At 40.3% G+C, this 24,309-nt stretch overlaps 1 protein-coding gene across 5 annotated transcripts in view; it reads right to left on the minus strand.

Annotated features, from left to right (window-relative positions):
* CLIP1 (CAP-Gly domain containing linker protein 1) overlaps positions 1 to 24,309 on the minus strand; it is an 868,764-nt gene that overhangs the window by 175,646 nt on the left and 668,809 nt on the right. For all 5 annotated transcript variants that reach the window (XM_053701760.1, XM_053701761.1, XM_053701758.1 and 2 more), the window contains 2 exons: positions 16,170 to 16,326; positions 15,901 to 16,066 (listed from right to left, as the gene is read on the minus strand). In XM_053701760.1, coding sequence (XP_053557735.1) covers positions 15,901 to 16,066; positions 16,170 to 16,326 — 323 coding nt within the window. The remainder of the gene's footprint in view (positions 1 to 15,900; positions 16,067 to 16,169; positions 16,327 to 24,309) is intronic.

A 24,309-nucleotide genomic window follows, 5' to 3' on the forward strand; every position in this document is an offset into this window, starting at 1 on the left:
ATATATATACACATACATACATACATACATACACACACACAGCAGACAGCACTCACTGGACTTAAGAAATGCAAACAATGTTCTTTATTCAGTGACGTTTCAGGGAATGTTTGATGTCAGACGTCTGATGGAGGGGAAGCATTCCCCGAAACTTCACTGAATAAACAACATTGTTTGCATTTCTTAACTCCAGTGAGTGCTGTCTTCTTTATCTTATCTTCATTCAACACCCTGGCATTTAAAGACTGTTTGTGAGAGTGCACCGTTCTCGTTCGTTCTCTCTCGTTCACTCTCTACATATATATATATATATATATATATATATACACATATATAAAAAAATATAAATATATAAATATATATATATATACATACATATATAAATATATATATATATATACACAAACACATACATATACACACACACATATATATATATATATATATATATATATATACACACACACACACAAACATATATACACATAAATATATATATATATATATATATATATATATATATATATATATATATATATACACATACAGGTAGCCCTCAGTTTACGCCGGGGTTAGGTTCCAGAAGGAATGGTTGTAAATCGAAACCGTTGTAAATTGAAACCCAGTTTATAATGTAAGTCAATGGGAAGTGAGGGAGATTGTAAGTAACACCTAATACATTATTTTAAAGCTTTGAAATGAAGACTTTAAATGCTAAACAGCATTATAAACCTAATAAAATAATCACACAACAAAGAATATATAATTAAACTAAGTTAAATGAACAAAAACATTTGCTAAACAGCATTATAAATCTAATAAAATAATCACACAACACAGACTTCACTTGTATTTTTTTCACTTGTAATTTTCTGCAAACAGTTCTTTCTATGCATTCCAATCTGGACTGATTTATAGACAGGAAGATCTTGTTCCTTTGAAATATGCTCGATAGCTCAGGTCTGGTTAAACTGATTAATTTCAGCTTGCTTGGCTTTGCTGCAACACAAGCGGACAGCTCCACCTACTGCTATTTTAATAAATGCACTGCTTCTCAATGCTTTTCAATAGCAGTCACATGACTGGAAAAAAAGGTTGTTATTCTGAAACAGTGTAAATTGAACCGTTGTAAAACGAGGGCCACCTGTATATATATATATATATATATATATATATATATATATATACACACACACACACACACACACACATATATATAACACAATTTATGCTTACCTGATAAATTTATTTCTCTTGTAGTGTGTTCAGTCCACGGGTCATCCATTACTTATGGGATATATTCTCCTTCCCAACAGGAAGTTGCAAGAGGATCACCCAAGCAGAGCTGCTATATATCTCCCCCTCTCACAAGTCATATCCAGTCATTCGACCGAAACAAGACGAGAAAGGAGAAACTATAGGGTGCAGTGGTGACTGGAGTTATAATTTAATATTTAGAACCTGCCTCAAAAAGACAGGGCGGGCCGTGGACTGAACACACTACAAGAGAAATAAATTTATCAGGTAAGCATAAATTATGTTTTCTCTTGTTAAGTGTGTTCAGTCCACGGGTCATCCATTACTTATGGGATACCAATACCAAAGCTAAAGTACACGGATGATGGGAGGGACAAGGCAGGAACATTAAACAGAAGGAACCACTGCCTGTAGAACCTTTCTCCCAAAAACAGTCTCCGAAGAAGCAAAAGTGTAAAATTTGTAAAATTTTGAAAAAGTATGAAGTGAAGACCAAGTTGCAGCCTTGCAAATCTGTTCAACAGAGGCCTCATTCTTAAAGGCCCAGGTGGAAGCCACAGCTCTAGTGGAATGAGCTGTAATTTTTTCAGGAGGCTGCTGTCCAGCAGTCTCATAGGCTAAGCGTATTATGCTACGAAGCCAAAAAGAGAGAGAGGTAGCCGAAGCCTTTTGACCTATCCTCTGTCCAGAGTAAACGACAAACAGAGAAGAAGTTTGTCGAAAATCTTTAGTTGCCTGTAAGTAGAACTTCAGGGCACGGACCACGTCTAGATTATGCAAAAGACGTTCCTTCTTTGAAGAAGGATTAGGGCATAACAATGGAACAACAATCTCTTGATTGATATTCCTGTTAGAAACAACCTTAGGTAAAAACCCAGGTTTAGTACGCAGGACTACCTTGTCTGAATGAAAGATCAGATAAGGAGAATCACAATGTAAGGCAGATAACTCAGAGACTCTTCGAGCCGAGGAAATAGCCATCAAAAACAGAACTTTCCAAGATAAAAGCTTAATATCAATGGAATGAAGGGGTTCAAACGGAACACCCTGAAGAACTTTAAGAACCAAGTTTAAGCTCCACGGAGGAGCAACAGTTTTAAACACAGGCTTAATCCTAGCCAAAGCCTGACAAAAAGCCTGGACGTCTGGATTCTCTGCCAGACGCTTGTGTAAAAGAATAGACAGAGCAGAAATCTGTCCCTTTAGTGAACTAGCGGATAAGCCCTTTTCTAAACCCTCTTGTAGAAAAGACAATATCCTAGGAATCCTAACCTTACTCCATGAGTAACTCTTGGATTCACACCAATATAAATATTTACGCCATATCTTGTGGTAAATTTTTCTGGTAACAGGTTTCCGAGCCTGTATTAATGTATCAATAACCGAATCCGAAAACCCACGCTTTGATAGAATCAAGCGTTCAATTTTCAAGCAGTCAGCCTCAGAGAAATTAGGTTTGGATGGTTGAAAGGACCCTGGATTAGAAGGTCCTGCCTCAGGGGTAGAGACCATGGTGGACAGGACGACATGTCCACTAGGTCTGCATACCAGGTCCTGCGTGGCCACGCAGGCGCTATCAGAATCACCGATGCTCTCTCCTGTTTGATCCTGGCAATCAGTCAAGGTAGCAACGGAAAAGGTGGAAACACATAAGCTATGTTGAAAACCCAAGGGGCTGCTAGTGCATCTACCAGCACCGCACCCGGGTCCCTGGACCTGGATCCGTAACAAGGAAGCTTGGCGTTCTGGCGAGATGCCATGAGATCCAGATCCGGTTTGCCCCAACAACGAATCAGTTGAGCAAACACCTCCGGGTGAAGTTCCCACTCCCCCGGATGAAAGGTCTGTCGACTTCGAAAATCCGCCTCCCAGTTCTCCACACCTGGGATGTAGATCGCTGACAGGTGACAAGAGTGAGACTCTGCCCAGCGAATTATCTTCGAGACTTCCAACATCGCTAGGGAACTCCTGGTTCCCCCTTGATGATTGATGTAAGCCACAGTCGTGATGTTGTCCGACTGAAATCTGATGAACCTCAGTGTTGCTAACTGAGGCCAAGTTAGAAGAGCATTGAATATTGCTCTTAATTCTAGAATGTTTATCGGGAGGAGTCTCTCCTCCTGAGTCCACGATCCCTGAGCCTTCAGGGAGTTCCAGACTGCTCCCCAGCCTAGTAGGCTGGCATCTGTTGTTACAATCGTCCAATCTGGTCTGCGAAAAGTCATTCCTTTGGACAGATGAACCCGTGACAACCACCAGAGAAGAGAATCTCTGGTCTCCTGGTCCAGATTTAGCAAAGGGGACAGATCTGAGTAATGCCCGTTCCATTGACTTAGCATGCATAGTTGCAGCGGTCTGAGATGTAGGCGCGCAAATGGCACTATGTCCATTGCCGCGACCATTAAGCCGATTACTTCCATGCACTGAGCTACTGATGGGCTTGGAATGGAGTGAAGGACACGGCAAGCATTGAGAATCTTTGATAACCTGGACTCCGTCAGGTAAATTTTCATCTCTACAGAATCTATGAGTCCCTAGGAAGGAGACTCTTGTGAGTGGTGATAGAGAACTCTTCTCTACGTTCACTTTCCACCCATGCGACCTCAGAAATGCTAGAACTATCTCTGTATGAGACTTTGCATTTTGAAAACTTGACGCTTGTATCAGAATGTCGCCTAGGTACGGAGTCACCGCTATGCCTCGTGGTCTTAGTACCGCCAGAAGTGAGCCCAGAACCTTTGTAAAAATTCTTGGGGCCGTAGCTAACCCGAAGGGAAGAGCTACAAACTGGTAATGCCTGTCTAGAAAGGCAAACCTTAGGTACCGATAATGATCTTTGTGAATCGGTATGTGAAGGTAGGCATCCTTTAAGTCCACTGTGGTCATATATTGACCCTCTTGGATCATGGGTAGGATGGTCCGAATGGTTTCCATCTTGAACGACGGAACCCTTAGGAATTTGTTTAAGATTTTTAAGTCTAAGATTGGTCTGAAAGTTCCCTCTTTCTTGGGAACTACAAACAGATTTGAATAAAACCCTTGCCCCTGTTCCATTCGCGGAACTGGGTGGATCACTCCCATCACTAAGAGCTCTTGTACACATTGTAGAAATGCCTCTTTCTTTACTAGGTTTGTTGATAACCTTGACAGATGAAACCTCCCTTGTGGAGGAGAAGTTTTGAAATCCAGAAGGTATCCCTGAGATATAATCTCCAACGTCCAGGGATCCTGTACATCTCTTGCCCAAGCCTGGGCGAAGAGAGAAAGTCTGCCCCCCACTAGATCCGTCTCCGGAAAGGGGGCCCTGTCTTCATGCTGTCTTAGGGGCGGAAGTAGGCTTTCTGGCCTGCTTGCTCTTGTTCCATGACTGGTTGCCTTTCCAACCCTGTCTGTAACGAGCAGTAGTTCCTTCCTGTTTTGGAGCGGAGGAAGTTGATGCTGCTCCTGCCTTGAAATTACGAAAGGCACGAAAATGCTGTTTGGCCTTTGATTTGGCCCTGTCCTGAGGAAGGGTGTGGCCCTTACCTCCAGTAATGTCAGCAATAATTTCCTTCAAGCCGGGCCCGAATAAGGTCTGCCCTTTGAAAGGAATGTTTAGTAGTTTAGACTTAGAAGTTACATCTGCTGACCAGGATTTAAGCCATCGCGCTCTGCGCGCCTGTATGGCGAATCCGGAATTCTTAGCCGTAAGTTTGGTTAAATGCACTACGGCATCCGAAACAAACGCATTAGCCAGCTTAAGGGTTCTAATCTTGCTCAAAGATTTATCCAATGGTGCTGTGCGAATCGCCTCTTCCAGAGACTCAAACCAGAATGCCGCTGCAGCAGTGACAGGCGCAATGCATGCAAGAGGCTGTAATATAAAACCTTGTTGAACAAACATTTTCTTAAGGTAACCCTCTAATTTTTTATCCATTGGATCTGAGAAAGCACAGCTATCCTCCACCGGGATAGTGGTACGCTTGGCTAAAGTAGAAACTGCTCCCTCCACCTTAGGGACCGTCTGCCATAAGTCTCGTGTGGTGGCGTCTATAGGGAACATTTTTCTAAATATCGGAGGAGGGGAAAAGGGCACACCGGGTCTATCCCACTCCTTGATAATAATCTCTATAAGCCTCTTTGGTATAGGAAAAACGTCAGTACACACCGGTACCGCATAGTATTTATCCAGCCTACATAATTTCTCTGGGATTGCCACCGTGTCACAATCATTCAGAGCCGCTAACACCTCCCCTAGCAACACGCGGAGGTTCTCAAGCTTAAATTTAAAATTTGAAATTTCTGAATCCGGTCTCCCCGAATCAGAACCGTCACCCACAGAATGAAGCTCTCCGTCCTCATGTTCTGCAAATGTGACGCAGTATCAGACATGGCTCTCGTGTCATCGGCGCGCTCTGTCCTTAACCCAGAGCTGTCGTGCTTGCCTCTTAACTCGGGCATATTGTATAATACTTCTTTCATAACATTAGCCATATCATGTAAAGTGATTTGTAAGGGCCTTGATGTACTTGGCGCATCAATCTTACGCACCTCCCGAGCGGGAGACGAAGGTACTGACACGTGAGGAGAGTTAGACGGCATAACTTCCCCCTCGTTGTCTGGTGATAATTTCTTTATCGGTACAGATTGACTTTTATTCAAAGTAATATCAATACAATTGGTACACATATTTCTATTGGGCTCCACATCGGCTTTTAAACATAATGAACAAGCAGATTCCTCTGTATCAGACATGTTTAAACAGACTAGCAATGAAGCTAGCAAGCTTGGAAATTACTTCAATAAGTTTACAAGCAATATAAAAAACGCTGCAGCGCTTATTTTAAAAAACACAATTGAATAACAAAGAACTAGTTCAGTTATAGTCAACAATTCTTTAAATGTATTAATTAGCAGAGGATTGCACCCATTAGCAAAAGGATGATTAACCCCTCAGTACCCAAAAAACGGATATCAAATTACAAAAAACGGATATCAAATTAAGATTTAACGCTTTTATCACAGTCAAACACACTGTCACAGGTCTGCTGTGACTGATTACCTCCCTCAAAAACGAATTTTGAAGATCCCTGAGCTCTCTGGAGACGTCCTGGATCAAAGAGGAAGAAGAAGGAAGACTGTGCTAGAATTTTAACTGCACAACAAGGCGCTAAAAAAGGTCCCTCCCACTCCTATTACAACAGTGGGAGACCTGATATAACGGTTTCTATGCAGAAATATACGTTAGCCGTGTGGAAAAAAATCATGCCCAAAAAGATTTATCACCAAAGTACCTCACAAAACGATTAACATGCCAGTAAACGTTTTAAAAAACAACATTTCAGATGCTGTGTAAAGTTATTACTAAGCCTGCTACCAGTCGCTTCTACTGCAGTTAAGGCTCACACATTATATCAGTATTAACAGTATTTTTTCAGTCAAATTCTAGTCCCTAGAAAATAACTCTACTGTGCATACATTTATCAGCCTGATACCAGTCACTACTACTGCATTTAAGGCTGTACTTACATCATACGGGTAACAGCAGTGTTTTCTTAGTCAATTCCATTCCCAGAAAATATTGTACTGCACATACCTCATTTGCGGGAGACCCCGCATGCTATTCCCGTTTTCTGAAGTTACCCCACTCCTCAGAATGTCGAGAACAGCCAGTGGATCTTAGTTACGCCTGCTAAGATCATAGAAAACGCAGGCAGTTTCTTCTTCCAAATACTGCCTGAGATAGAAAAACAGCACACTCCAGTGCCATTTAAAATAACAAACTTTTGATTGAAGAATAATTAAGTAAAAACTCCAGCTCCTCTCGCGACCTCCTTCTTTGTTGAGGGTTGCAAGAGAATGACTGGATATGACATGTGAGGGGAGGAGCTATATAGCAGCTCTGCTTGGGTGATCCTCTTGCAACTTCCTGTTGGGAAGGAGAATATATCCCATAAGTAATGGATGACCCGTGGACTGAACACACTTAACAAGAGAAATTTATTTCTCTTGTGGTGTATCCAGTCCACGGATCATCCATTACTTGTGGGATATTCTCATTCACAACAGGAAGTTGCAAGAGGACACCTACAGCAGAGCTGTTATATAGCTCCTCCCCTAACTGCCATATCCAGTCATTCGACCGAAAACACGCAGAGAAAGGAGAAACCATAGGGTGCAGTGGTGACTGTAGTTTAAATGAAAAAATTACCTGCCTTAAAATGACAGGGCGGGCCGTGGACTGGATATACCACAAGAGAAATAAATTTATCAGGTAAGCATAAATTGTGTTTTCTCTTGTAAGGTGTATCCAGTCCACGGATCATCCATTACTTGTGGGATACCAATACCAAAACTAAAGTACACGGATGAAGGGAGGGACAAGGCAGGTACTTAAACGGAAGGTACCACTGCCTGTAAAACCTTTCTCCCAAAAATAGCCTTCGAAGAAGCAAAAGTATCAAATTTGTAGAATTTTGAAAAAGTATGAAGCGAAGACCAAGTCGCCGCCTTGCAAATCTGTTCAACAGAAGCCTAATTTTTAAAGGCCCATGTGGAAGAAGAACAGAAAGAGCAGAGATTTGTCCTTTCAAGGAACTTGCAGACAAACCTTTATCCAAACCATCCTGAAGAAACTGTAAAATTCTAGGAATTCTGAACGAATGCCAGGAGAATTTATGAGAAGAACACCAAGAAATATAAGTCTTCCAGACTCGATAATAAATCTTCCTAGACACAGAATTACGAGCCTGTAACATAGTATTAATTACTGAGTCAGAGAAACCTCTATGACTAGGAATCAAGCGTTCAATTTCCATACCTTCAAATTTAATGATTTGAGATCCTGATGGAAAAAAGGGCCTTGAGATAGAAGGTCTGGTCTTAACGGAAGAGTCCAAGTTTGGCAACTGGCCATCCGAATGAGATCCACATACCAAAACCTGTGAGGCCATGCTGGAGCCACCAGCAGCACAAACGAACGTTCCATTAGAATTTTGGAAATCACTTTTGGAAGAAGAACTAGAGGCGGAAAGATATAGGCAGGATAATTCCAAGGAAGCGACAACGCGTCCACTGCCTCCGCCTGAGGGTCCCTGGATCTGGACAGATACCTGGGAAGTTTCTTGTTTAGATGAGAGGTCATCAGATCTATTTCTGGAAGTCCCCAGATTTGAACAATCTGAAGAAAAACCTCTGGATGAAGGGACCATTCGCCCGGATGTAACGTCTGGCGACTGAGATAACCCGCTTCCCAATTGTCTACACCTGGGATGTGAACCGCAGAAATTAGACAGGAGCTGGATTCCGCCCATACAAGTATCCGAGATACTTCTTTCATAGCCTGAGGACTGTGAGTCCCACCTTGATGATTGACATACGCCACGGTTGTGACATTGTCTGTCTGAAAGCAAATAAACGATTCTCTCTTCAGAAGAGGCCAGGACTGAAGAGCTCTGAAAATCGCACGGAGTTCCAAAATGTTGATTGGTAATCTCGCCTCCTGAGATTCCCAAACCCCCTGCGCTGTCAGAGATCCCCATACAGCTCCCCAACCTGACAGACTCGCATCTGTTGAGATCACAGTCCAGGTTGGGCGAACAAAGGAAGCCCCTTGAACTAAGCGATGGTGATCTATCCACCACGTCAGAGAGTGTCGTACATTGGGATTTAAGGATATTAATTGTGATATCTTTGTATAATCCCTGCACCATTGGTTCAGCATACAAAGCTGAAGAGGTCGCATGTGAAAACGAGCAAAGGGGATCGCGTCCGATGCAGCAGTCATGAGACCTAGAATTTCCATGCACAAAGCTACCGAAGGGAATGATAGAGACTGAAGGTTTCGACTGGCTGAAACCAATTTCAGACGTCTCTTTTCTGTTAGAAACAAGGTCATGGACACTGAATCTATTTGAAAACCCAAAAAGGTTACCTTCGTCTGAGGAATCAACAAACTCTTTGGTAAATTGATCCCCCAACCATGTCTTTGAAGAAACAACACAAGTTGATTCGTGTGAGATTCTGCAGAATGTAAAGACTGAGCAAGTACCAAGATATCGTCCAAATAAGGAAATACCGCAATACCCTGTTCTCTGATTACAGAGAGAAGGGCACCGAGAACCTTTGAAAAGATCCTTGGAGCTGTTGCTAGGCCAAACGGAAGGGCCACAAACTGGTAATGCTTGTCTAGAAAAGAGAATCTCAGAAACTGAAAGTGATCTGGATGAATCGGAATATGAAGATATGCATCCTGTAAATCTATTGTGGACATATAATGCCCTTGCTGAACAAAAGGCAGAATAGTCCTTATAGTTACCATTTTGAATGTTGGTATCCTTACATAACGATTCAATATCTTTAGATCCAGAACTGGTCTGAAGGAATTCTCCTTCTTTGGTACAATGAATAGATTTGAGTAAAACCCCAGACCCTGTTCCAGAACTGGAACAGGCACAATTACCCCAGCCAACTCTAGATCTGAAATACATTTCAGAAATGCTTGAGCTTTCACTGGGTTTATTGGCATGCGAGAGAGAAAAAATCTCTTTGCAGTTGCCCTTACCTTGAAACCTATTCTGTACCCCTGAGAAACAATGTTCTGAATCCAAAGACTGTGAATCGAATTGATCCAAATGTCTTTGAAAAATCGTAACCTGCCCCCTACCAGCTGTGCTGGAATGAGGGCCGCACCTTCATGTGGACTTGGGAGCTGGTTTTGACTTTCTAAAAGGCTTGGTTTTATTCCAGATTGGAGAAGTTTTCCAGACAGAAACCGTTCCTTTAGGGGAAGGGTCAGGCTTTTGTTCCTTATTCTGACGAAAGGAACGAAAACGATTAGCAGCCCTGTATTTACCTTTAGATTTTTTGTCCTGAGGCAAAAATGTTCCTTTCCCCCCAGTAACAGTTGAAATAATAGAATCCAACTGGGAACCAAATAATTTATTACCTTGGAAAGAAAGAGCAAGCAAAGTTGATTTAGAAGACATATCTGCATTCCAAATTTTAAGCCATAAAGCTCTTCTAGCTAAAATAGCTAAAGACATATACCTGACATCAACTCTAATGATATCAAAGATGGCATCACAAATAAAGTTATTAGCATGTTGAAGGAGTTTAACAATGCTATGAGTATTATGGTCTGATACTTGTTGTGCTAAAGCCTTCAACCAAAAAGTGGAAGCGGCAGCAACATCAGCCAAAGAAATAGCAGGCCTAAGAAGATTACCTGAACATAAATAAGCTTTCCTTAGAAAGGATTCAATCTTCCTATCTAAAGGATCCTTAAAGGAAGTACTATCTGCCGTAGGAATAGTAGTACGTTTAGCGAGAGTAGAGATAGCCCCATCAACTTTAGGGATTTTGTCCCAAAACTCTAATCTGTCAGATGGCACAGGATACAATTTCTTAAACCTTTGAGAAGGAGTAAATGAAGTACCCATATTATTCCATTCCCTAGAAATTACTTCAGAAATAGCATCAGGGACAGGAAAAACTTCTGGAATAACCATAGGAGGTTTAAAAACCAAATTTAAACGCTTAGTAGATTTAGTATCAAGAGGACTAGATTCCTCCATCTCTAAAGCGATTAAAACTTCTTTAAGTAAAGAGCGAATAAATTCCATCTTAAATAAATATGAAGATTTATCAGTGTCAATATCTGAGACAGAATCCTCTGAACCAGAAAAATCCTCATCAGAAAAAGACAAATCAGAATTATGACGGTCATTTAAAATTTCATCTGAAAAATGAGAAGTTTTAAAAGACCTTTTACGTTTATTGGAAGGAGGAATAACAGACATAGCCTTCCTAATAGATTTAGAAACAAATTCTCTTATATTAACCGGAACATCCTGAGTATTAGATGTTGAGGGAACAGCAACAGGTAATGGTATATTACTAATGGAAATACTATCTGCATTAGCAAGCTTATCATGACATTCATCACAAACTACAGCCGGAGGAACAGTTACCAAAAGTTTACAACAAATACACTTAACTTTGGTAGAACCAGCATCAGGCAGCGTCTTTCCAGAAGTAGATTCTGATCCAGGGTCAATCTGAGACATCTTGCAATATGTAATAGAAAAAACAACATATAAAGCAAAATTGATCAAATTCCTTAAATGACAGTTTCAGGAATGGGAAAGAATGCCAATGAACAAGCCTCTAGCAACCAGAAGCAATGAAAAATGAGACTGAAATAATGTGAAAAAAAGGTGGAGACAAAAATGACGCCCACATTTTTTAGCGCCAAAAAAGACGCCCACATTATTGGCGCGTAACATTTTTTTTTTGGCGCCAAGAATGACGCCACATCCGGAACGCCGACATTTTTGGCACAAAACGTCAAAAAAATGACATAATCACGAACAACTTCCGGCGTCAAGAATGACGCCGGAAATGACAATTGCGCCAAAAAAATCTGCGCCAACAATGACGCAATAAATTGAAGCATTTTCAGCCCCCGCGAGCCTAATAGCCCACAGGGAAAAAAGTCAATTTGAAAACAATTTTTTAAGGTAAGAAAAAAATTGAATATTCATATGCATTAACCCAAATAATGAAACTGACTGTCTGAAATAAGGAATATTGATCATCCTGAATCAAGGCAAATATAAGTTTAAAGACATATATTTTGAACTTTATATATAAAGTGCCTAACCATAGCTTAGAGTGTCACAAAAAATAAGACTTACTTACCCCAGGACACTCATCTACATATAGTAGATAGCCAAACCAGTAGTGAAACGAGAATCAGTAGAGGTCATGGTATATAAGAGTATATCGTCGATCTGAAAAGGGAGGTAAGAGATGAATCTCTACGACCGATAACAGAGAACCTATAAAATAGATCCCGTAGAAGGAGACCATTGAGTTCAAAACCGGGCTCCAGCCTGCTGCGAAGCGCATATCAACGAAGAATCTAGCACAAACTTACTTCACCACCTCCACGGGAGGCAAAGTTTGTAAAACTGAATTGTGGGTGTGGTGAGGGGTGTATTTATAGGCATTTTGAGGTTTGGGAAACTTTGCCCCTCCTGGTAGGAATGTATATCCCATACGTCACTAGCTCATGGACTCTTGCTAATTACATGAAAGAAAGACGTTTTTTAACAGTCGCAACAAACTGCCACAGCCTGCTGTGGCCCTACCTTCCCCAATAAACGACTTTGGAAAGCCTTTGAGCCCTTTAGAGATGTCCTATAGCATACAGAGGACTCCCGAGGGAAGCTGGATGTCACAGTTTGTAATTTTAACTACACCAACTGTAACTTTTATACTACAACAGTGGAAAGCCTCAGGAAACTGTTTCTAGGCAAATTTAAGCCAGCCATATGGAAAAAACTACGCCCCAATAAAGTTTTATCACCAAAGCATATATAAAAACGATTAAACATGCCAGCAAACGTTTTATATTGCAATTTTATAAGGGTATTACCCCTGAGAGTAAGCATGATACCAGTCGCTATTAAATCACTGTATTCAGGCTTAACTTACATTAATCCGGTATCAGCAGCATTTTCTAGCATTTTCCATTTCTAGACAAAATTGTAACTGCACATACCTCATAGCAGAGTAACCTGCACGCCATTCTCCCGCTGAAGTTACCTCTCTCCTCAGAAATATGTGAGAACAGCAATGGATCTTAGTTACAACCTGCTAAGATCATAGAAAACTCAGGCAGATTCTTCTTCTATTTACTGCCTGGGATAAAATAGTACAACTCCGGTACCATTTAAAATAACAAACTTTTGATTGAAGATAAAAAACTAACTATATTTGACCACTCTCTCTTACTACCTCCATGCGTGTTGAGAGTTGCAAGAGAATGACTGGATATGGCAGTTAGGGGAGGAGCTATATAACAGCTCTGCTGTGGGTGTCCTCTTGCAACTTCCTGTTGGGAATGAGAATATCCCACAAGTAATGGATGATCCGTGGACTGGATACACCTTACAAGAGAAATAATTAATATTTAATAAAAAAAAAAGATGGAAGGGAGGAAGACAAACAGTGATGTAAGTCCATCTGAAGGAATTCGGAAAACTACTACAAAGAGACAGGTAAAGGGAAGAAAATAAATGAAATATAATAGAATTATTTTAAAAGATTTTCTTTTTTATATACTTTAATTCCACTTTTTCAAGCCAAGACTATACCAACCTCTGCTGGCTTTAGAATGGAAGCATCTTTCTCTGATTCGAAGCCTACAGAATCTAAGGCAGTAAATCAGTTGAATTTAGTTGTTCCAACTAAAATTCCTGAAGTTTTTAATGTGCCTGATTTGGTCTCAGACTATATCACCAAAGTAAATAAATACTCTAGTATTCCATTTGCTCCCTCTGCCAGTTTTAAAAAGATCTACCCAATCCCAGAACAAAATTTGGAATTGTGCGAAACTATTCCAAAGGTAGATGGAGCTATTTCTACATTATGTCAATGCAGTTGCAACAGTATCCAGTAGAGAGCCCATCCAGTGAAGGTATCAAGTACCGTAGAGGATTACAGTAGGAAATACAAGAGTCCCTCGGGGGGAGGCAAGGGACGAGTCCACGCGACGCTGGAGGGTAGTTATGGCTGAAGTCCCGTTAGGGAAACACTGTGCACATAATAGGGTATTTCTGTGTCCCTGTATAATTCAGTTGCTATGAAGTATTTTCTGTCTTCTTTGTAAATGATACTCCACAGAGCCTAACATAGGTCTGATTCTCCAATTTGTAACCCATAAGTAGCTGGAACAAATTGTATTCACAACCATCTCCTACGAGACCAAAAACAAAATTAGAAAAAGATGGTAGGTGGGAGGGTTTTAAAACTCTTATATGGGTTCTTTATCTCCTCCTAGTGGTGGGAAATATATCCCAATATGTTATGAAGGACTGTAGACCATCATCATTTTACAAAATAAACTTTACCTTAAAGGGATACACCAATTATCATAACTGCATGTTATAGAAACTACTATAAAAAAGAATATGCATAGATACCGATATAATAATCCAGTATAAAAACTTACTTAGAAGCTCCCAATTTAAAACTGTTGATGAGGTTAGGCTGGGACACCCCCTGAAATGGGCTGAGAAAAAAATTAAGAGCAGACACTCCCCCTCCCCAAGCATATGAAAAGACCCATTAGACAAATGGAAATCTGTAGACATCAGTATACATCTATACTGGGTCTTGGGTAGGAGTCTGAAAATCAGCACTTAGAAGCTCCCAATTTAAAACTGTTGATGAGGTTAGGCTGGGACACCCCCTGAAATGGGCTGAGAAAAAATTAAGAGCAGACACTCCCCCTCCCCAAGCATATGAAAAGACCCATTAGACAAATGGAAATCTGTATACATCAGTATACATCTATACTGGGTCTTGGGTAGGAGTCTGAAAATCAGCACAATGTTATTTAAAAATAAGAAAGCTATACATTTTTACAAAAACACTCCGATGTCGTATATAAATGGACCATCTACAAAATATTTATGCAAATAAAAATCTAAGTGAACAAATTCCATTTAAATCGTGTCTCCAATGACTAGTGTGTATTTGAACAAGTATTTACACGTTTTGTGTGCATGTATGTGTCCCTGTCCGTCTTCCTATCATATGTCATGTCTTGTCAGATAATACATAAAGGATCACTAAATATAATACAATTTTCCCTTCACCTGCATCATGTGACAGCCATCAGTCAATCACGAAATGCATAAATTGTGCACTTTTGGATATGCTGAGTAGGAGTCTGGAGCTGGGGCCTCAGAAAGTGTGCATATAAAAATGATGTGCACGTCTTGATAATGGTAGTATGTTGGATAGTTTGTTTGTTTTTTAGCGGAATGCTTTTTCTAGTCAAGAAACTTTAATTTTGACTTTAGTGTCCCTTTAAAGGGCCACTGTACTGTAATGTTTTTTCCCCTTTAACATGTTCTAAAATTACATTGTACGGGCTGCATAGTATTAAATGTATTGGAAAATGCACACTTAGGATTATTCTTACAACTTAAAGGGACACTGAACCCAAATTTTTTCTTTTGTGATTCAGATAGAGCATACCATTTTAAGCAACTTTCTAATTTACTCCTATTATCAAATTTTCTTCGTATCTTTATTTGAAATACAAGAATGTAAGTTTAGATGCCGGCCCATTTTTGGTGAATAACCTGGATTGTTCTTGCTGATTGGTGCATAAATGAATCCACTAATTAAAAAGTGCTGTCCACAGGTCTGAACCAAAAAAAAGCTTAGATGTCTTATTTTTCAAATAAAGATAGCAAGAGAACGAAGACAAATTGATAATAGGCGTAAATTAGAAAGTTGCTTAAAATTGCATGCTCTATCAGAATCACAAAAGAAAAAATTTGGGTTCAGTGTCCCTTTAAATAGCTAGTCACTACCAATAATCAAAATTTCAATACATACATAAACAGATAATGATGTGATTGATTATTGACACACAGGTAATTTAAATTCTATCTGCCTATATTAGGGAGTCAGGCATATTTTACATCATATTCCAAAATATGTGGCAGGAGTATGTGGAAGCAAAGGCAGGAATACATGGTAAGGCCTAGTGGGTGCTTGGTGAGAGTTAGAAACTATACCAACCATCACAGAATTAAGTCATACTAACCTAAGTTTAGGTTGGTTGAGAACTTAAACTCTTACCAAACTCTCAATCTCTGTGCTCTTTTTGGTAACCTCCAGTTGATGAGATTCCTCTGCCTTTTCGTACCTCTCTTTAGCTTCAGATATCAAAAGCTCAATACTTTCCTGAAGTTGTTTCACAGTTTCTTTAGCTTTTAAGAGCTCAGATTGTTGTTCTTCTAAAGTTCTAAAAATAAAAAACACTCAACATTTATTGTAAAATCTGGAGAACCCCCCCAATAAGCAAGGACAACATTAAAAACCAATTTAAACAACAGCCTTGACAGTACCTTTCCCTAGACTGAAGTTCTTCATTTAACTTTGTCATCTGAACAGAACTATCACCTGAAGACTGTATCATGTCTGAAATCTGATTTTCTAATTTTGCTTTTGCGTTTACTAGAGTCCGTTCCTTTTCCTCACTCTCCTTTAACTTCTCCTTGAGAGCTGAAAAATAAAATAGAAAGTAAAAGAAATGATATTCAATCAACGGCATAGCAATGTTCTCCTAATACAATGATTATCAGTTGAAGCAATTCTTCTCAGTCTATGATGTGCTAAAGTAAAAAAAGTAAAAACATAATTTATGCTTACCTGATAAATTTATTTCTCTTGTGGTGTATCCAGTCCACGGATCATCCATCACTTGTGGGATATTCTCCTTCCCAACAGGAAGTTGCAAGAGGATCACCCACAGCAGAGCTGTCTATATAGCTCCTCCCCTAACTGCCACCTCCAGTCATTCGACCGAAGACAAGCAAGAGAAAGGAGAAACTATAGGGTGCAGTGGTGACTGTAGTTTAGAGTTAAAAAATACCTGCCTTAAAATGACAGGGTGGGGGAGTGTTAAATACTGCTCCACTTGTAGTCTGGCCCTTTATATTTAATATTTCAATAAATAAATGTATTTTTGATGTTTAAAAAAAAATTAAAAAAAAATGACAGGACGGGCCGTGGACTGGATACACCACAAGAGAAATTAATTTATCAGGTAAGCATAAATTATGTTTTCTCTTGTAAGGTGTATCCAGTCCACGGATCATCCATTACTTGTGGGATACCAATACCAAAGCTAAAGTACACGGATGAAGGGAGGGACAAGGCAGGTACTTAAACGGAAGGAACCACTGCCTGTAAAACCTTTCTCCCAAAAATAGCCTCCGAAGAAGCAAAAGTATCAAATTTATAGAATTTTGAAAAAGTATGTAGCGAAGACCAAGTCGCCGCCTTGCAAATCTGTTCAACAGAAGCCTCATTTTTAAAGGCCCATGTGGAAGCCACAGCTCTAGTAGAATGAGCTGTAATCCTTTCAGGAGGCTGCTGGCCAGCAGTCTCATAAGCTAAGCGTATTATACTTCTTAGCCAAAGCAAAAGAGAAGATGCCGAAGCCTTTTGGCCTTTCCTCTGTCCAGAGAAGACAACAAACAAAGCAGATGTTTGACGAAAATCTTTAGTAGCTTGTAAATAATACTTTAAAGCACGTACCACGTCAAGATTGTGTAATAGACGTTCCTTCTTTGAAGAAGGATTAGGACACAATGACGGAACAACAATCTCCTGATTGATATTCTTATTAGATACCACCTTAGGTAAAAACCCAGGTTTGGTACGCAAAACTACCTTATCTGCATGGAAGATCAGATAAGGGGAATCACATTGTAAGGCAGATAACTCGGAAACTCTACGAGCCGAGGAAATAGCTACCAAAAATAGAACTTTCCAAGATAAAAGTTTGATATCTATGGAATGAAGAGGTTCAAACGGAACCCCCTGAAGAACTTTAAGAACCAAATTTAAACTCCATGGTGGAGCAACAGGGTTAAACACAGGCTTGATTCTAACTAAAGCCTGACAAAATGCCTGAACGTCTGGAACATCGGCCAGACGCTTGTGCAAAAGAATAGACAGAGCAGAAATCTGTCCCTTTAAGGAACTAGCTGACAATCCTTTTTTCCAATCCTTCTTGGAGAAAAGTTAATATCCTGGGAATCCTGACTTTACTCCATGAGTAACCCTTGGATTCACACCAATAAAGATATTTACGCCATATCTTATGATAGATTTTCCTGGTGACAGGCTTTCGTGCCTGAATTAAGGTATCAATGACTGACTCGGAGAAGCCACGCTTTGATAAAATCAAGCGTTCAATCTCCAGGCAGTCAGTCTCAGAGAAATTAGATTTGGATGGTTGAAAGGACCCTGAAGTAGAAGGTCCTGTCTCAGAGGCAGAGTCCATGGTGGAAAGGATGACATGTCCACTAGATCTGCATACCAAGTCCTGCTTGGCCACGCAGGTGCTATCAAGATCACCAATGCTCTCTCCTGCTTGATTTTGGCAATCAGACGAGGGAGCAGAGGAAACGGTGGAAACACATAAGCCAGGTTGAAGGACCAAGGCGCTGCTAGAGCATCTATCAGTGTTGCCTTGGGGTCCCTGGACCTGGATCCGTAACAAGGAAGTTTGGCGTTCTGGCGAGACGCCATGATATCCAGTTCTGGTTCGCCCCAACGTTTAAACAATTGTGCAAATACCTCCGGATGGAGTTCCCACTCCACCGGATGAAAAGTCTGTCGACTTAGAAAATCCGCCTCCCAGTTCTCTACACCTGGGATATGGATAGCTGATAGGTGGCAAGAGTGAATCTATGCCCAACGAATTATCTTTGAGACTTCCAACATCGCTAGGGAACTCCTTGTTCCCCCTTGATGGTTGATGTAAGCCAGTGTCGTGATGTTGTCCGACTGAAATCTTATGAACCTCATTGTCGCTAGCTGAGGCCAAGCCTGAAGAGCATTGAATATCGCTCTTAGTTCCAGAATATTTATCTGAAGGAGTGTCTCCTTCTGAGTCCACGATCCCTGAGCCAATCTGTCGTTACAATTGTCCAATCTGGCCTGCGAAAGGTCATACCTTTGGACAGATGGACCCGAGATACCCACCAGAGAAGAGAATCCCTGGTCTCTTGATCCAGATTTAGTAGAGGGGACAAATCTGTGTAATCCCCATTCCACTGACTGAGCATGCAGAGTTGCAGCGGTCTGAGATGTAGACGGGCAAATGGCACTATGTTCATTGCCGCTACCATTAAGCCGATTACTTCCATACACTGAGCCACCGAAGGGCGAGGAGTGGAATAAAGAACATGGCAGGAATTTAGAAGTTTTGATAACCTGGTCTCTGTCAGGTAAATCCTCATTTCTACAGAATCTATTAGAGTTCCCAGAAAGGAGACTCTTGTGAGAGGGGATAGAGAACTCTTTTCTTCATTCACTTTCCACCCATGCGACCTCAGAAATGCCAGAACTATGTCCGTATGAGACTTGGCAATTTGGAAATTTGACGCCTGTATTAGAATGTCGTCTAAATAAGGGGCCACTGCTATGCCCCGTGGCCTTAGGACCGCCAGAAGTGACCCCAGAACCTTCGTAAAGATTCTTGGGGCTGTAGCTAACCCAAAGGGAAGAGCTACAAACTGGTAATGCCTGTCTAGGAAGGCAAACCTGAGAAACCGATGATGATCTTTGTGTATCGGAATGTGAAGATAAGCATCCTTTAAATCCACTGTAGTCATGTATTGACCCTCCTGGATCATAGGTAGGATGGTACGAATAGTCTCCATCTTGAATGATGGGACCCTGAGAAATATGTTTAAGATCTTGAGATCTAAGATTGGTCTGAAGGTTCCCTCTTTTTTGGGAACCACAAAGAGATTTGAATAGAAGCCTTGCCCCTGTTCCTCCTTTGGAACTGGGTGGATCACTCCCATAACTAGGAGGTCTTGAACACAATGTAAGAATGCCTCTCTCTTTATCTGGTTTGCAGATAATTGTGAAAGGTGAAATATCCCTTTTGGAGGAGAAGCTCTGAAGTCCAGAAGATATCCCTGGGATACAATTTCCAACGCCCAGGGATCCTGGACATCTCTTGCCCAAGCCTGGACGAAGAGCGAAAGTCTGCCCCCTACTAGATCCGTTACTGGATCGGGGGCCAATCCTTCATGCTGTCTTAGAGGCAGCAGCAGTCTTTTTGGCCTGCTTACCTTTGTTCCAAGTCTGGTTAGGTCTCCAGACCGACTTGGACTGGGCAAAAGTTCCCTCTTGTTTTGTATTAGAGGAAGTTGATGCCGCACTCGCCTTGAAGTTTTCGAAAGGTACGAAAATTAGACTGTTTGGTGCTTGATTTGGACCTATCCTGAGGAAGGGCATGACCTTTTCTTCCAGTGATATCAGAAATGATCTCCTTCAAACCAGGCCCGAATAGGGTCTGCCCCTTGAAGGGAATATTAAGCAGCTTAGACTTTGAAGTAACGTCAGCTGACCATGATTTAAGCCATAGCGCCCTACGCGCCTGAATAGCAAAACCAGAATTCTTAGCCGTTAGTTTAGTCAAATGAACAATGGCATCAGAAACAAAAGAATTGGCTAGCTTAAGTGCTCTAAGCTTGTCAAGTATATCATCCAATGGGGTCTCTACCTGTAAAGCCTCTTCCAGAGACTCAAACCAGAAGGCCACAGCAGCAGTGACTGGGGCAATGCATGCAAGGGGCTGTAGAATAAAACCTTGTTGAATAAACATTTTCTTAAGGTAACCCTCTAACTTTTTATCCATTGGATCTAAGAAAGCACAACTGTCCTCGACAGGGATAGTAGTACGCTTAGCTAGTGTAGAAACTGTTCCCTCCACCTTAGGGACCGTTTGCCATAAGTCCCATGTGGCGGCATCTATTGGAAACATTTTCTTAAAAATAGGAGGGGGAGAGAACGGCACACCTGGTCTATCCCATTCCTTAGTATGTCATTCAAAGCAGCTAAAACCTCCCTGAGCAACACGCGGAGGTGTTCAAGCTTAAATTTAAATGTTGATATTTCAGAATCAGGTTGAATCCTCTTCCCTGAGTCAGAAAAATCACCCACAGAAATAAGCTCTCCTTCCTCAGCTTCTGCATATTGTGAGGGGGTATCAGACATAGCTACTAAAGCGTCAGTATGCTCTGTATTTCTTCTAACTCCAGAGCTGTCTCGCTTTCCTCGTAAGCCAGGTAGTCTGGATAATACAGCTGAAAGTGTATTATCCATGACTGCCGCCATGTCTTGTAAAGTAAACGCCATGGGCGCGCTAGATGTACTTGGCGCCTCTTGAGCGTGAGTCCCTTGAGCGGGATTTAAAGGTTCTGACACGTGGGGCGAGTTAGTCGGCATAACTTCCCCCTCGTCAGATTCCTCTGGTGATACATTTTTTAAAGACAGAATATGGTCTTTATTACTTAAAGTGAAATCAGTACATTTGGTACACATTCTAAGAGGGGGTTCCACCATGGCTTCTAAACATAATGAACAAGGAGTTTCCTCTATGTCAGACATGTTTAAACAGACTAGCAAAGTAAAACAAGCAAAAAATAAAAACGGTACTGTGCCTTTAAGAAAAATAAAAAAGGTCAGAATTTGAAAAACAGTGATAAAAAGCAGTAAATCAAACAAAATTTTTACAGTGTGTATAATAGGCTAACAGAGCATTGCACCCACTTGCAAATGGATGATTAACCCCTTAGTTCAAAAACGGATCCAAAAAACGATAGACGTTTTTTTAACAGTCACAACAAACTGCCACAGCTCTGCTGTGGCCCTACCTTTCCATAAAAACGACTTTGGAAAGCCTAAAAGCCCTTTAGAGAGGTCCTATAGCATTCAGGGGACTCCTTGAGGGAAGCTGGATGTCTCAGTCTGCAAAAGTCACTGCGCAATTAAGCGCTAAATAAGGCCCCTCCCACTCATGTCTACACAGTGGGAGGCCTAAGAAAACTGTTTCTAGGCAAATTTAAGCCAGCCATGTGGAAAAAACTAGGCCCCAATAAAGTTTTATCACCAAAACATATATAAAAACGTTTAAGCACTCCCAGCAAACGTTTTATATGACAGGAATTGAAAAATAATAAGAGTATTACTTCTGACAGTAAGCATGATACCAGTCGCTATTAAATCACTGTAATCAGGCTTACCTTAAATAAATCTGGTATCAGCAGCATTTTCTAGCATTTACATTCCTCTAGAAAAAATTTAAACTGCACATACCTCATAGCAGGATAACCTGTACGCCATTCCCCAGCTGAAGTTACCTCTCTCTTCAGTTATGTGTGAGAACAGCAATGGATCTTAGTTACAACCTGCTAAGATCATTAGAGACCACAGGCAGATTCTTCTTCTATTTTCTGCCTGGGACCAAAATAGTACAACTCCGGTACCAATTAAAAATAAACTTTTGAATTGAAGAAAAAACAACTACATTTCACCACATCTCTCTTACTGCTTCCATGCTTGTCGAGAGTTGCAAGAGAATGACTGGAGGTGGCAGTTAGGGGAGGAGCTATATAGACAGCTCTGCTGTGGGTGATCCTCTTGCAACTTCCTGTTGGGAAGGAGAATATCCCACAAGTAATGGATGATCCGTGGACTGGATACACCTTACAAGAGAAATATATTTACTAATTGCAGTATTTTTATTTTATTTTGCTCATAGAAATATTTATCAAGAGATTTCTTCTGCAATAGGTAATTTTTAAATGTAAATACCAGCACAACCAAGGACAATTAATTAAATGTTTCTATTGATAGTAATAAAGAAAACGTACGATATTGTTTTCATTTAATCAATAGCAAAGTCAAGGTATCATACAAGAAATGTCAAAAGAAGTTTATACATGAAAGAATAACAATAAAGATAGCAGGCAAATAAATAAGGTTTCACATCCTGATTCAAATATTTGCCATTAAATCCATGGGGACCTTTAAATATGCAGTAAACACTACTGCATTACACCAAGGGCTCCATTAAAGGGACAGTTTACCAAAAAAATGTAAGAGTGTAAGCCATTATGTATAAAAGTGTGTAGGTATCCTAATAATACAGTTAACTTAGAGTTTTTTTACGTAGTGTGTTATTAGATAGCTTACCTGTTCCACATGTAATAATTTCTATATGCACGTATAAAACTTTTACATGAAGCCGCAGTCTTGCTTCCTAGCCTGTTACAACGCATGTGCACGCCTTCATAGTGATATCACCCAAAGCATAAACATGGAGCTAAGCTAAATAAAAGCTTGTCTGTGTTCATGTCTTCTTATACTGTTGGCTGGATCACTCAGTCAGCTGTGATGGTGCCAGTCATTGCTGCTGGTTACGTCAGATGTGTCTTATCATTTAGTAGTATGTAATGGGCAATATATTATTGGTTAGATGATTTATACAGTTTTTTTATATCAAATCTTCTTATGATATGCTATTCTATGCACTCTTCGTTTATTATACCAACCTCGTGGGTCAACAATGTGTATCCGAAATTAAAAACAAGGGCACCAGATAGCCTAGTACAGTCACAAAAAGGCATAGATGTAATACAACTATTTAAAATAAACTATTGATTTTATATCATATAGTATTACATGGAGTGCAGCTAGCTGGGAGAAGTCACAGATTGCTTACACAGCACCTGGAGGTGCGTGTTATCGTTTAATAACATCTTTTCTACTGTTCTTAGAAAGACTTTTTCATGATGTTTTGTGTAACTTTGGTATACATATTTTTATCTGAAGGGCGTCCCCTATGTTGGTTTATATTTTACACTTGTGTCAACCAGTTGGATTGAGTAATCTTTATAAAACTGACTTACAAGTAGAGTTTATAACTATTATTTTGTTCACATGGTTTGGGCTATGGTTTATAATTTATTTAAAAAAAAAAATAATAATAATAATAATATTCTTGTACGTTCTTTATAGTGCTGTTATTATTTGCATTGGAAATGTTTTTTTTTTATTCATCATTTTGCCAACATATAATCCTTTTGAAAAGTTGCCAGTAAGGCAAAAAAACATAATTTATGCTTACCTGATAAATTTATTTCTCTTGTAGTGTATCCAGTCCACGGATCATCCATTACTTATGGAATATATTCTCCTTCCCAACAGGAAGCTGCAAGAGTCCACCCACAGCAAAGCTGCTATATAGCTCCTCCCCTAACTGCCATATTCAGTCATTCGACCGAAAACATGCAGAGAAAGGAAAAACCATAGGGTGCAGTGGTGACTGTAGTTCAAATGAAAAAATTACCTGCCTTAAAGTGACAGGGCGGGCCGTGGACTGGATACACTACAAGAGAAATAAATTTATCAGGTAAGCATAAATTATGTTTTCTCTTGTTAAGTGTATCCAGTCCACGGATCATCCATTACTTATGGAATACCAATACCAAAGCTAAAGTACACGGATGATGGGAGGGACAAGGCAGGTACTTAAACGGAAGTTACCACTGCCTGTAAAAAACCCTTTCTCCCAAAAATAGCCTCCGAAGAAGCAAGGTATCAAATTTGTTAAATTTGAAAAGTATGAAGCGCAGACCAAGACTCCGTCTTGTAAATCTGTTCAACAGAAGCCAC

This window comes from Bombina bombina, chromosome 2 (genome assembly GCF_027579735.1).
Source record: "Bombina bombina isolate aBomBom1 chromosome 2, aBomBom1.pri, whole genome shotgun sequence".
In the NCBI taxonomy this organism is placed as follows: domain Eukaryota; kingdom Metazoa; phylum Chordata; class Amphibia; order Anura; family Bombinatoridae; genus Bombina; species Bombina bombina.